Source organism: Gracilinanus agilis, chromosome 4, assembly GCF_016433145.1.
Source record: "Gracilinanus agilis isolate LMUSP501 chromosome 4, AgileGrace, whole genome shotgun sequence".
Classification (NCBI taxonomy): domain Eukaryota; kingdom Metazoa; phylum Chordata; class Mammalia; order Didelphimorphia; family Didelphidae; genus Gracilinanus; species Gracilinanus agilis.
Genome location: NC_058133.1, coordinates 149,840,782 through 149,855,708, shown reverse-complemented (window position 1 = coordinate 149,855,708; position 14,927 = coordinate 149,840,782). Strand labels below are relative to the sequence as shown.

At 38.4% G+C, this 14,927-nt stretch overlaps 1 protein-coding gene across 1 annotated transcript in view; it reads left to right on the top strand.

Moving 5' to 3' along the window:
* Nucleotides 1-14,927, top strand: part of MTR (5-methyltetrahydrofolate-homocysteine methyltransferase) — a 169,293-nt gene that overhangs the window by 30,172 nt on the left and 124,194 nt on the right. Inside the window, exon 3 of the mRNA XM_044676319.1 lies at nucleotides 6,544-6,633. Coding sequence (XP_044532254.1) covers nucleotides 6,544-6,633 — 90 coding nt within the window. The remainder of the gene's footprint in view (nucleotides 1-6,543; nucleotides 6,634-14,927) is intronic.

Below are 14,927 nucleotides of genomic sequence, written 5' to 3'. Positions count from 1 at the left end.
TGAAGCCTTCAGGCCTAGATCTTTATCACTGAACCACTAACTGCCCCAAAGAGTTCGTATTCTAATGGAAGATATGAGCACATGTAAAAATATATGCAATGTAAATATAATGAATAAAAAAGTTGTTAAATACAAGGAAGATTTGTGAACTAGGAGGAAGGGCACTAGCAGACAGAGAGATCAAGAAAGTCTTCATGAAGATGGTAGAGGGATGGAGGTGGGAATGCATTTGTGGGATGACAACATCTCTATTTTAGGTTAAAGTCATATGTTTTTCCTTGTCCCTTGATGGAAAGATCAGATACAGACTTGTTTTGTTATTAGTGGCACAATCTTCAGTTGTATCTTCTCATACTAGATAAACTCATAGCAAGCTTGTAGAGGAGATCCACGCAGAAGGCAACCCTGTGTTGTACTGAAATGATGTTTCATGGAGCAAGTTTCTTTGGGTTATAGCTCCTAGAAGTGAACGCGAGTCATACTCAAGTGCTAAGCAGCTTTTAAAAAAAGATTGTCTGATTTGGATTTCTGGCTAGTTATTTTTTTAAAATCTGAATCTTAGTTACTTCTTATCACAAAAACATCAGACTTGTGTTTTCAATGCAAGAAGTGTGTTTCCAAAGTATAGCATGTGAAGAAGAGAGCATGTTTAAAAAAACCAACAAATGAGAACAGTAACTAATGCCTTCTCCAAAAAAATGTGATTTGGAAGTTAAAAGATAGACTGGAGTCTGTACGAGTTTCTTTTTTTCCCTTAAAATTTTTTTTAATTTTAATAACTAATTTCCACTTAAGTTTTCCAGTTATATGATCCAAATTGTTTCCCTCCCTTTCCTTTCCCTTCCTGGAGTTGGCAAAACATTTCCATATTATTTGTTTTTGTAAGTGAATAGTATTATAAAACCAAAACCCCCAAACATGCACCCAAATAAACAAGTGAGAAGTCATGTTTCATCTGCATTTCTACTCTTAACAGTTCTTTCTCTGGAGGTGGATAGCATTCTTTTTTCTTAAGTCCCTCAAAATTGTCTTGGATCATTGTATTGCTGAGAGTAGCAAAGTCTCACATTTGACTGTCCCATGATATTTCCAGTTACTGTGTATAATGTTCTCCTGGTTCTGCTTATTTTACTCTGCATCAGTTCATGTAGGTCTTTCCAGCTCCTTCTGAAATCATCCTGTTCATCATTCCTTAAAGCACAATAGTATTCCATCACCATCATATACCATTCAGCCATTCCCCAATTGATGGACATTCTCTTAATTTCCAATTCTTTGTCACCAGAAAAAGAGCAGCTATAAATATTTTTGTTCAAGTATGTCCTTTGCTATTTTTTTTATCTCTTTGGGATACAAACCTAATAGTGGCATTACTGGATCAAAGGGTATGCATTGTTTTAAAGCCCTTTGGGCATAATTACGAATTGCCCTCCAGAATGGTTGGATCAGTTCAAAACTCTACCAGCAATGCATTAGTGTCCTGATTTTTTTCCACATCCCCTCTAACATTTATCATTTTTCTCTACTGTTGTATTGGCCAATCTAATAGTTGTGAGGTGGTACCTCAGAGTTGTTTTAGTTTGCATTTCTCTCATCAGAAGGGATTTAGAATGTTTTTTTCATAATGAATTATTGATAGCTTTGATTTCTTCATCTGAAAACTGCTTGTTCATATCTTTTGATCATTTATCATTTGGGGAATGACTGGTATTCTTGTGAATTTGACTTATTTCTTTATATATTTGAGAAAATTAGACCTTTATCAGAGACATTTGTTATAAAATTTTTTTCCCAGTTGTTTCCCTTCTCATCTTGGTTGCAGTCTGTATGAGTTTCTAAGAGCTTTACATGTATTATTTTAAATTTTCACAACTCTGTATGGTAGTTACTAAAATTATCTCCATTTTCTAGTTGAGAAAACTGAGCCTGAGAAATTAGGTGTCTTGCTTAGGTACACATAGCTAGTAATTGCCTAAGGAGGATTTGAAGGAGGAGGAAATGACCAATGTAATTCCCACCTGCACCTCCCAATATCTCCTCAACAGAAGAGGGACTCCTAGGTCTAATACTCTATTCACTATGCTATCTTAGCTGCCTAAGCATTTAGTTTTCAAGTATGTGGTGAGTGTGGACTATTGAACTATTAAGTTCCTTTCTCTTCAGGAAAGATTAAAATGTCTTCTTTATACATGAGGGGCCCAGCACAATCATCATTGGTAAGACAGTGACTGGCACCTAGTCTAGGACCTTGTATTTAATAAGCCCTTAATGATTATTGCTTTGATTCTGAGTTTGGTTGTTTTTTTGCTTGCTCCTAGAAGTGGTGATGGGATACATACTCTCTGAGTCTTTTGACTAATCTGAACAGTGGCCCATGTTGGTGAGACAGCTGCTTGGGGTTAGGATGAAAGACAGGTGGCTAAGCCAGCTGCCATGAAGCTGTGGACCTTTGGGCACTGTTATAAAAATATTAGAGGGATTGATGGTAATAATAATAGAGGCTATAAGCTAGAGGCTTTGAAAGGTGGATAGGATTTTGGTGTGAGAGAGAGCACACTCTCACCCACGGCCTCTGTAAAGCTATGCCTCTTCTCTCCTGACAGGCTTGCTCAGTTCAGCCTGTCAGTTATCTTTATAACAGCTGCCCAGACAGGGAACCACTGAGAAGTTAGAGGTATAGTTAACCTCTCTAGTTCCTCAGCCTGGGGTTAGAATAGATATTGATAAGGCCATTGATGCACTATTTGAACAATGGTGAAATCTGACTGTGTAAGAATCTCCCCTTCCTAAGGGCCTAGATATAATGACCACTCAGGAAAGGTACTTGATGACAAAGCACTGTATTTGATTCTAATCAATGGGGTTAAGGAACAAAGGAAAAGGATGGAGGATTTGGGAACCTTATTGGCTAATACTCTAAGCTATTGATCAGTCTATTGGAAGAAAGCTAGCTCAAGCAGAGACTGGAGGTTCTTCACTCTCACACTAACCCTGGCCTGACTTGGCCAGAACCAAACCAAAGATTAGGGAAGGCTATTGATGAACTTTGATGACATTGTCACTATTTCTTCTCAGCTCTATTATCAATGATGGTGACTGCTTTCTAGCTCTCAGTATGACAGGTTGGTTTGCAGGTACAGGTACAGGCACTGGGCTACCCTCCCTTGAGACCTCCCAGTTCCCAAGATTGGCTCCAGAGTGAGCCCCAGGTTTTGGGCCTTGTGGGTATTAATAGGGCTGGTTCCAACGGACTTTTTGCCCTGGCTCACAGCATCTGGGTACATTCTGAGGTGTTTAACTGCCGGTCTTGTCACTCAAAGTTGGTGTGCATCTTGTCCCAGAAATCAGTATAATAGCACCAGTAACATCTGATCATGTTGTGTATCAAGCATGTCCTTTTTCCTCTTAGAAAGCAAAAGTGCCCTGGAAATTTGTAGGTGACTGCTGGCTTCAGGCAGTACCCTCTTTTTTTGTAGTCTAATGGGCATGAATAGCAAGGCCTAGGCTCTACAGACGTTGAAAGAGCTTTCCTTTGTCCAAAAAAAATTGAAGGAGACCAAAAATTTTAAAGAAACAACTTGAAATTAAATTTTTTTGTTTTTATACCACCTTTATTTCCAAATATATCCCTACCCTTTCCTCTTACCAGAGGGATATTCCTTCTGGCAGAGAATGAAAAACAAAAGAAAGATCTATAGTGCTCTTAAAAGTATATACATTGTCGGTCTGTTCTTGGCACCTACTCATTAAGCTTCAGGGACTCCTGTTATCTACAGGATCAAATATAAAATCTAGCATTTCACATTCTTTAAGACCTGGGGCCCTTTGCTACCTTCTCAGTCTTTCATTTTTACCCCCCGCTGGATCTGGCTATTCTGGTTACACATGACCTTTTGTTTCTCTGCCTTTGTTCTGGTTGTACCCCATGCCTGGAATGCTTGCCTTCCTCTGCCTCTTAGATTCCCTGGCTTATTTTCACATTGGACTCAAATCCCACCTTCTGCAGGAGGCCATCTCTGCTTCTTATAGCTGTTAGCACTTTCCCTCTGAAATCACCTTCCCTTAATTTGTTTATCCCTAGTTATTTACATGTTCTTTCTATATTAGTGTTAACTCTTTACAGTAGGCAGGGATTATTTTACCTTCCCTTGTATCCCCAGTGCTTAGCATAGAACCTGGCATATGGTAAATGCTTAATAAATGCTTTTTGATTGATTTATATGTAGTCATTACATAGAGTATTGTGGACATTGAAAGCTCAACTCCAGAATTTGAGGCAGTGTCAGAACATGTCAGTCTTTGAAATGGAAGGTAGGAAAATAAGTGGATGGAATTAGCCAATTGCAGAAGGCACTCACCCATAAGTGAGTCACTGGTGGCTTCTGAAATTACTCTCAGGGACACCGTGATCTAAAGAGTAAATGAAGTAAAATAAATGGTGAGCTTTATTCCCTTGTAATGTTGCTTTTGGGTGACTGACAAACCTATGATTGACCCTGCTCCATAAGGCAAGAAGGGTGTTTCCCAGTGTTTCAGAAGAGCATGACAGGTCTATGACAGGTTGTAAAGAACGTTGTATTGTTCAAGCTTGAGAAGCAGGCAGCTTAGGAGAGGACACACTGTACTGGGGCTTAGAATCAGGAGATCTTAGAGCTCTCATCCTAGTTCCGACACATTGCATTGTCACTGAGGAAAAATCATGTTCAGATCCTTGGCTTTCCCATATAAAAAAAAACTGTACTTTTTCCTCCTCTTGCTTTCCCATTCAGTGTTCTATTTGAGATAAATGCAGAGAGAGAGAGAGAGAGAGAGAGAGAGAGAGTGTGTGTGGGTGGGTGTTGAGGGGCAGTAAGGTGGGCAGATAGGCTATCTTAAAAGCACATTAAAAAGGCAGAGAAATAAAGGCCACTGTCCTTGGATTGGTGAAGAAAGGACTTTGTAAGCCATGAGACATTTTAGATAGAAACTGTAAGGGTTGAGGCAGCTTAGCATAATGTATTGGAAGTCAGGAAAACCTGGGTTCAAGACCCAGTTCATACTGCTTCTGTGGCCCTTAGCAAGTCACTTCATCTCAGTTTCCTCATCTCTAAAACGGGGATGATAAAAGCATCTACCTCACAAAGTTGATGTGGAGATCAAAGGAGATAATGTTTATAAAGCATTTTGCAAACCTTAAAGAAATACATAAAATGCTACTTATTATTGGGATGATGAGATATTGATGACTTTGTGGGGTATGCCTTCAATAAACTTGTTTAATTAATGTAATAAAGACAGAAGTTTAACTGTAACCATTTCTGAATTGCAAGACCAAATGCCTAGTGTATATAGACTAGCAGGGGCCAGACAGCTAATTACCATTAGCAGTGTAGTGATAATAATTTCCAACCTATCATTGTTTTTCCTCTAAATCATTTGGATTAATATTGGTGTTCCTTCTCTTCATATAGGTTCTTAAGTCGTGTTTGGCCAAGTAATATCTGAAGGGTAGAGATAGGCTCTTCCCCACATTTTTGTGACTGATCCATGAAAAGATTCATGCCAAAATGCTGCAATCATGCCCAGACTCATCTATGTCACACATTTTTCCCTAGGAAGTCTTCTCTGATCTCCCTTTCACTCTAGCCACTCTTTTAATTTCCGTAGTGCTGAGTTTTCTGTGTGCTGCCCCTCTCTGCCCTATCTCTGAGCTCAAGGTCCCTGTTCCTCAGCCTCCTTGGGTCCCAAGTCTTGCTGCTTTTAAGGTTGAGTCTGTGGTGTCCTCAGCCAGACCCCCCCTTCCCATTACCCCCTCCCCCAGCCTAGAGATTGCCCTGTGATTGCTCCAACTCTGGCTCAGTGGGTGGGAGTAGGGGATGTATATTTGGAATTGGGGAGATTCGTAACAGGGAGGGGTGATCAACTTGCGTTTTGGTGGGAGTTATTTTATTCCCTCATAGCGTGGAAATGTCCAAACCCCTGTCTACCTTCAAGGCTGTGTCCCACAGTGGAGCCCCTTTGCTCATCTGATTTTGGTTTTTGTCCTTTTGAGGCACTTTATATCAGTCTGTGGTGAGGAGAGTAAGACCCTTGCTTCTACGCTGAAGCCACCTTAACCTGGAAGTCCCTGCTGTGTTATCTTTTTTTTTTTTTTTAAACCCTTACCTTCTGTCTTGGAGTCTATACTGTGTATTGGCTCCAAGGCAGAAGAGTGGTAAGGGCTAGGGAATGGGGGTCAAGTGACTTGCCCAGGGTCACACAGCTTGGAGGTGTCTGAGGCCGGATTTGAACCTAGGACCTCCCGTCTCTAGGCCTGACTCTCATTCCACTGAGCCACCCAGCTGCCCACCCCCTGCTGTGTTTTCTAATCCATATTGCACTGTTTTTTAGTTTCACCATTTGAGTTATGAACTTTTTGAGGAAAGGGATTATGTCAAACTTTCTTTGTATTCTTGGGCCTTCTACCAATGGGCCCTTGCATATAGTAGTTGCTCAATAACAGTTGGTTAGAGAGGGTGATAAATGCCTGTTAACATTGCCATTGTTGTTATTTCTTTTTTGCAGGAGTACTTGATGGCGGGAGCAGATATTATTGAAACAAATACCTTTAGCAGCACCAGGGTTGCCCAGGCTGACTATGGCCTTGAACACTTGGTAAGAATTTTATGTTAACTTCCTAGTTGGAAAGCTCACAAAATTATGGTGCCAGACTGATTGTGTCTCTTCTGCTTTGGTACCCAGCAACTCATTTATTTTCTCCTTTTTAGAAGAAAAAGTTTTGTTGCTACTTTAATTTATAGCATATATAAGTATCACAATGCATGTATATTAGTATCACAATCAGCTTCCAGTATTAGAACATAAACTACTTATTCTTTTTTTTTTTGTCCCTTATGGTTGGTTGTTTGTATTTACCTTTTTGTGTTCCTCTTGACTTCTTATTATTATACTTAAAACTTTCTATGCAGTTCTGTGTCAATAATATTCGAAGTTCTCTATTTGCTTAAAAGTACCTTTTAATCTCTAGGATAGAGTTTATGTTTTCTATATGTTATTGTTCATACCATCTTGCTCAGATTTCTTCCATAGGTCAGATGTCGTTTTCAGAAAGTCTTATTTAGTTTTGCTTCCACTCTTGAATATTCTTTTATTCTTTGCACTACTGTATTTCTGGTTGATAGTGTACTTTATTACATTATTTTGTAATATTACTTTTTAGTTATTGTCAAGTTGTTTTATTCAGTTTTGCTGGTTATTGTTCTTGATTGCAAGCCTATGTCCTTTGCCTTTTGGAATATTGTGTTCCAAGTTCTGTGCTTCTTTATGATGTGACTGCTAGTTATGTGTGATCTTGACTGCAGCTTCTTGCTACTTGAATTCTTTCTTTTTGGCTGTTTGTGCTATTTTTTTCTTTGATTAGGAAGCTCTACATTTTATCTAGCATGTTCTTGGAAGCTTTCACTTTGAGATTTGTTTCAAGAAATAACTGGTAGATTCTTTTTATTTGTACTTTGCCCACTGGTTCTAAGAAATTGGGGGCAGTTTTCTTGTAAGTCTCTCGCAATATGATGTCTGGCGTCTCTTTTTGGTCATAGCTCTCAGATAGTCCAGTGATTAGCAAGTTCTGTCTTTTGGTCTCTTTTCTAGGGTAGCAGTTTTTGCTGTGAGATTCCTTACATTTTTTGGGCATTTTTTTCAGTCTTTTGATTTTGTTTTAATATTTCTTCTGGTTTCATAGGGTCATTATCTTCTATTCTCTTTTCAGGAGTAGGGCAGCTAGTTGGTACAGTGGATAGAGTGTTGGCCTTATATACTAACTGTGTGACCCTGACTAGCAAGTCAAAACCCTATTCATATGTAAAATGAACTGTGAGAAAGAAATGACGAACCACCCCAGTATCTTTGCCAAGAAAACCCCAACTAGTGTCATAAAGAGCTGGATATGACTAAACAAAACAGCAATAATTTTCAGGGAGTTTGTTGCTTGACTAAAGTTTTGTGCCTTTTGTGACAAGCAACTAATTTCTTTAACCAGTTCTTTTCCCTATTGCTCTCATTTCTTTTCCAATTTTTTACTCTAGCTCTTTCATTTTACTTCTGGGCTTTTTAAAGGTCCTGCTTTTATATCTTCTAGGAGTTATAGTTGAATAGTTGCTGAAGGTATTTTTCTCTGAGATGTTGCTTTTAGATGTGTTAGAACCATTGTTTTCTTCTGAGTTTCTATCTTGAATGTTCCTGTCATGATTATAATTTTTTTAATTTTTGGATTCTTTTTTTGTTTGCTCATTCTTCCAATCTGCTTCCTGGACTTTTTGGATGTTAAAACTGGGCACTGTAAACTTCTGGAGGAAATTTCTGGGCTCATTTTGCAGCTGCTTTCTTGGGTATTGAGTGTTGCTTTATTCCAGAATCTTAGGGAGACAACTCAGGGTTTCAATACTACTAAAGTGGTATTATCTAATTTCTGGTCTGTTGATTTGAGCTCTTCAGGTTCCTGACCCTGGATTTGCATTGAACAACACATCTATAGACTTGCTTTGTTTGGAGTTCTACTGAATTCCTCTTGGATTTAGTTACTATTAGCCTGCTTAACAGCTCTGTAGGTTCATTGTGACAAAACTTCAGATTCTATTTTTAGTCTGAGATTCCTGCCATGGTTATCTCCCTATAGTTTTTAGGCTGTCTTGGAGCCTGGAACTGGGACTCTGCTCTGTTTTTGGGGTGGGAACCACATAGTTGCTGTTTATTTCTGAACTGCTTGGTATACTTTCTGGGGTCGAAGACTGTGCCTCAGTCTGGAAAGCCACTGCAGACCTAGATTGCCTTCTCAGTCCACCCTGAATTTATGACTCAGAACTGGATAGCAAGCAACTTAGCTGCCAGTTAGTATGTATTGTACCTTGTACAAGGTTGGACCTCTCATTGCTGGATTTGGAACCTCTTCTTGCCCAAGAGGAATGTTCCAGGTTTAGACCCTTTTGCAGTGTCTGCAGATCCCTCTATCTGTCTCTCTATGCCAACCTGGGCTGCAAAAATAACTGCCTGTGATTTTTTTTCCCCCTTGGATTTCATAACTAGAACTCTGGTGCATTTCTTTACATCAATTTGGAAGCATTGTGGGAGTTAAGGAGACTTTGACCACCTGTTTTTCCTGTTGCACTTCCATCTTTTCTTTGCCTCTCCTGAATACTCTTCCTTGTTACAAAGAACAAAAAAGAATGAGGGGTGGAAAAAGAGTTAAACAAAACAAACCAACATATCACCAGAGTCAGACAGAATATTTAGTATTTTGTACTGTAAGAGGGAGATTTTTTAGGTATTTTATAGATATATATTTAAAATGTGGTCGCCAGGAATCAACAATTCAGATTGATTCCATAATTAAAATAGAACCAAGTCAGGATCGGGTTTAAGGTAGTTTATTTACAATTAGGAAGGTAAAAGGTAGGTAAATAGAGAGAGGGAGAGGCCAGTCCAGGCCTGGAGAGGCCTGGACAGAGAGAGAGGGTTAAAAGACTAATTAAACTAGATTACAAGCCACAAGACCTTAGAAATCAGAGAGGCTATAAGCCTACTTAAGGCAGAGTTTGGAAACGCCAAGGTAGGCCAAGGAAGTCAGCCTAACTTACCCACGTGACAATTCAGAGTAGAAGCAGTCTGAGGTCTCAGCGGGGCATCTTCAGCACCAAGTCCAAAGCTGGAACTCCTTCACCAGCTTGTCACTCACATATTTAAAGAGATAGTGTCTCTGGTCATTTCCTGTGGGCCACCTCTAATTCAAGTGGACCAGTGGCAGCCTTTATACTGATTTGTACTACCCAAAGGGCAGTCCCTTGTTCTTGATTTGTTACTTATTGTCACCTGTGATTAATTTATCTCCCCTTTGAGGGAGGTGGGGATGATATAATCTAGATGCCTAGGGCAAGTAGATTTTTGACTATGAATGGGCTAGAGCTAATTCTATTTACACAGTACCTATAGTCTTTCACCTCTGAATGGTGGGTAGATAGGTACATTTTCTCCTTCTCCATGTTTAAGCTTGGCTATAATTCTATAATGTTAAGATTCTTGAGTTTTGTTTTTTTCCATTTACATTTGTGTAAAGGAAACTCCCTCCCCCTGGGGTCGTCTGACCTGCGTCCCTGTGCTGTGTGACTGGACGTCATGTGAACGCTCCAAATGTAGGCCATGGGTGAAGAGTCCTAGGGACATGACCTGGAACTAAGAGTTATGGGTTGGGCCAAAAGAAAGGATAAAAGAAGGGTGTGAGGGGGTGTGCTCTCTCTATTTCTTTGGATGGTGGCTGTGGAGGAGGAATAGAGAGAGATAGCCTAGTGGATAGACGTGTGGCTAGAATTAGATTAGAAATAGGCTTTAATCTCTACCTAAATGCTTTATCTATTTCAAGTGAATATTAATAAACTCTAAACCAGGAGTTTTTAATTTAAATTTACACATTGTTATAGTCATTGTGTATATTGTTTTTCTGGTTTTGATTACTTCACTTTACATCAGTTCATAGATGTCTTCCCATTCTTCTGTATTCATTATTTATAACATAGCACAGTAATATTCCATTCCATTCACATAACTATGATTTGTTTAGGCATCTTCCAATTGATGGGCAGATGCTTTGTTCTAGTTCTATGCTACTTTAAAGAGTGATTTTTTTTTTTAATAATACTTTCACTGCCCAATAACTCTGTCTTCTCTTGTTGGAGCTCTCCTTTGTAACAAAGAAGTATCTTTAAATAAAACAAACTACATGTGATCCTGGCTTACAACATGTCCTCTGTTCCTGACCTATAGTTTCCCACCTCTCTACCTAGAGGAAGAAGGCATGCTTATTAGCACTTTGGAGTCAGGTCAGGATATTGCATATAGCAAAGTTCTGATTTCTTTTAGGGTTGTTTTCTTTTCTATTATTGTGGTCATGGGGTATATTGTTCTCTTGGTTCTAATTACTTTGCTCTGTACCCATTAATTTTCTAATGGGCTTCCTTTATGGGCAAGTGATAATAAGATGAAAGGGATGCTTATTATGTGATAGGCACTATGTGTTGGCTTTTTGTGAGCTATCTTTAGTATTTGGAGGCTGACATGGTTTCTTTTAAGTAACTTATTGCTTCAGTGCTTCCAATTTTACAAGATGCTATGGTGAGAATGTGTGGTGCATACCTTAATGCTTTTCCCTCCCAGAAAATTTGTATTACCCACTGAAGGGAGAGTCATGAATGCCTTGGCATCCCTTATTCATTTCTTGGAATAGAGATGTTTTAAAAGACCCCCATATGCATGCCTTATTTTTAGAGTTAGAAATGAAATGCATATTAAAAGCTGGTTTATTTGGCACTCCGGCTGCTGGAAATCTTTGGAAAAGAAGCATTTTGCTTTTACAGTGATAATTAAATGCTTAAGATGACAGTAAGACATTCCAGAATTATAACGTTCTTTTTGGATCATCATGTGTTTCATTATGTTCTTTATAGTTTTGTTAGTCCAGTTTATGAAAGAATTAGAATATCAGTTCTGAAGAAACCTTGCTTTAAGTTTCATCTAATTTAAATCCTACCTGAAATATATTTGGTAGTCTAAACATCTCATGGACCAGTTCTTAGAATGTTAAAGCTAGAAGGCAACTTAAAGGTTGTGTAGTCTGTTTCTTTACCTGACAGGAGAAATTGACTTGACAGAAATCTCATTTAGCAAATGGCAGAGCTATGGCTGGAATCCAGGTTACCAGATTCTAGCCCAGGTCTAGACGTTTCCTCCTGGAAATCTAAGTGTCACTTCTCTATTCACTAGTGTATAGCTGGAAAATCTTGAACCCCTGGAACTGCACTGCCCAGGATTCCTTTCTGTATTTACCCACAATTCTTTTTGCCTTTTGTATATGTGTGTCTTTATGCAGTCTATATAATTTGGGTTTGCTCTGCCACATACTCTGTCTTCCGTGTGAATTGAGTGGTGACTGGTCTTTGTTGCCCTAGCTCTATCTTCCATGTGAAGTGAGTGGGAAAAACATTCTCTGTGTTCTCTAGCTCTCTAGTTAAATATTAATAAATCTCTATAAATATACTTTTCAAGATGTTGAATATTAATTTTAAAATCCACACCAGTGTGCCTCATTCTTTGACCATGACAAATAAAGAGAGAACTTAGAGCAGTTAAGACTTTTTGTTGTTCATTCATTTTTCAGTCATGGCCAGTACTTCATAACCTCATTTTTTTTTTCCTTTGGCAAAGATATTGGAGTGGTTTGCCATTTCTTTCTCCAGCTTATTTTATAGGCGAGGGAACTTAAGGCAAACAGGTTAGGTGACTTGCCCAGGGTCATGAAGTTAAAATGTCTGAGGCCAGATTTTCCCATCTCCAGGCTTGGTGCTCTCTATCTATTATTTTTTTTTTATTTAAAAAAAATTTTTATTTTTATTGTCTTGCAAAACACTTCCATTCAATATTGGTCATTGTAAGAGCCAAAGTCATATGTAACCAAAATTTCAAAATAAAACCAAAAATACATTGATGTGAAAGATGACTTCCAAAAATTCTTTCTCTGGAGGTGGACAGCATTCTGTCATGAGTCTTTCATGATTATCCCAGATCCCATTGCTGAGAGTAGCCAAGATTTTTTAAAAGAAAATATAAGTTAATCTATGAGAAACCGGTAGGTGTTTTGGGCAACTGCCACTCACAGATTAAACTCACAAAAAAGGATAGGGTATCAGAGCCTGAGTAAATCTGATAACCCTTTCACTAAAGGAATGACTGTTGGAATTACTGATATCTGACATAAACCAAGGAATAACACAAAGATTAACTACTCACACATTATGGGTTCTTTGAGGCGAAAGGAAACAAACAGGAAGGAAAACAAAATAGTTTAATGTATAAAAAGATTGAGAGTGGGAGAGGTATTTCTATAACTAGGATTAGCTAGCTGACAAGAAATGGAGTCCTAAGAGAGAGTTTCTCTATCAACCCAACTTTGGTCAGGCTGACAGCCTTGATTGGAGACTAGAGGGAGAGAGCTGGGTGTTGGGATTCTCACAATTGATCCAGGTTGCTTCTTTGATGGCTTTAGGAAAACAGGAACCAACTCCTTGCACAGCCAATATCCAAGAGATAACAGGTAGGGAAAAATGTCTATAAACTGTCCACCAGAAAACAGACACTATCCACTACCAAGGGTTGTCTTGAGATGTTTTCAAGCTTCTCCAGTGCCAAAGATCCCAAGCTCATGGAGTCACTGATGGCTGGACTTCTCCTCCAAACCCCTCTCACACCAGCACTGACAGTTTCATTCCTCCCCCAGCTGCATTCCAATATGGAATGCTCAAAGTTGACAGCCAAGTTTCTATAAATTTCTATTCTATTCCCTAAATTCCTTCATTACAGTTTTCACAGATAATCATCCAATACTGCTGTTATTGTATTACTGCGTATAATGCTCTCCCAATTCTGCTTATTTTGTTCTGCATCAGTTCCCGCAGATCTTTCCAGCTTTTCCTGAAATCATCTTGCATATCATTTCTTATAGCATAATATTCCATCACCAATATGTACCACACTTTGTTCCCCAATTGGTGGATATCTCTTTAATTTACAATTCTTTGCTAACACAAAAAGAGCAGCTATAAATATTTTTATACAAATAGATCCATTCCCATTTTTATTTTTATATCTTTATATATTTTTATACAGTATTTTTATACAAATAGATCCATTCCCATTTTTACTTTTATATCTTTGGGGTACAGACCCAGTACTGGATCAAAGGGTATGAACAGTCGCCTTCCAGAATGATTGAATCAGTTCACAACTCTACCAACAATACATTAGTGTCCCAATTTTGCCACATCCCCTCCAGTATTTACCATTTTCCTTTACTGCCATATTGGCCAGTCTGATAGGTATGAGGTGACACTTCAGAATTGTTTTAATTTGCATTTCTCTAATCAAGAGTGATTTAGGACATTTTTTTCATATGATTGATAGCTTTGATTTCTTCATCTGAAAATTGCTTATTCATATCCTTTGACCATTTGTCAATTAGGGAATGGCTTGTATTATATGTTTGACTTAGTTCTTTATATTTGAGAAATTAGACCTTTATCAGAGACATTTGTTATAAAATTTTTTCCCAGTTTGTTGTTTCCTTTCCAGTCTTGATTAGATTAATTTTGTGCAAAAGTTTTTTAGTTTAATGTAACCAAAATTGCTCATTTTACATCTTATAATATTCTCTGTCTCATTTGGTCATACAGTCTTCCTTTCTCCAAAGATCTGCCAGGCCAACTCTTCTGTGTTCCCCTAATTTAGTTATGGTTGTTCCCCTAATTTAGTTATCTTGCCACCTTTTAATACAATGTTTCTTTATCAGCTAATTCATGGAGTTACAAAATTTTTCAGAGTTGGAAAGGACCTCAGCAACCATCTAGTCCAAGGAAGTGACCCCCCTGCCCCCCCAAAGAATCCTTAGCACAGCATAATCAACGTATGGTCATTCACCCTTTGCTTAAAGACTTCCATTGAGAAAGCTCTCATTAAATTTCAATGTAACCCATTGCATTTTTGGATAACCTGTTCTTTGGAGAAATTTTTCCTTACATCAAGCCTAAATTTTGCCTTTTTTTGCAACTTCTATTTTTCATTTTTATTCATTTTTACTCTTTGTAGTAAATCACTCTGATCTAATTCCTCTTCCACATTACACTTCCTCAAATACTTGAACACACTATATCCCCTCCTAAATTTTTTAAATTAGTAACTTTTTTTTTAACATTTATTAATATTCATTTTTAACATGGTTACATGATTCATGCTCCACCTTTCCCCTTCAACCCCACCCCCCCACCCCCCCCACCCTTGGCCGATGCGCGTTTCCACTAGTTTTGTCATGTGTCCTTGAACAAGACCAATTTCCAAATTGTTGGTAGTTGCATTGG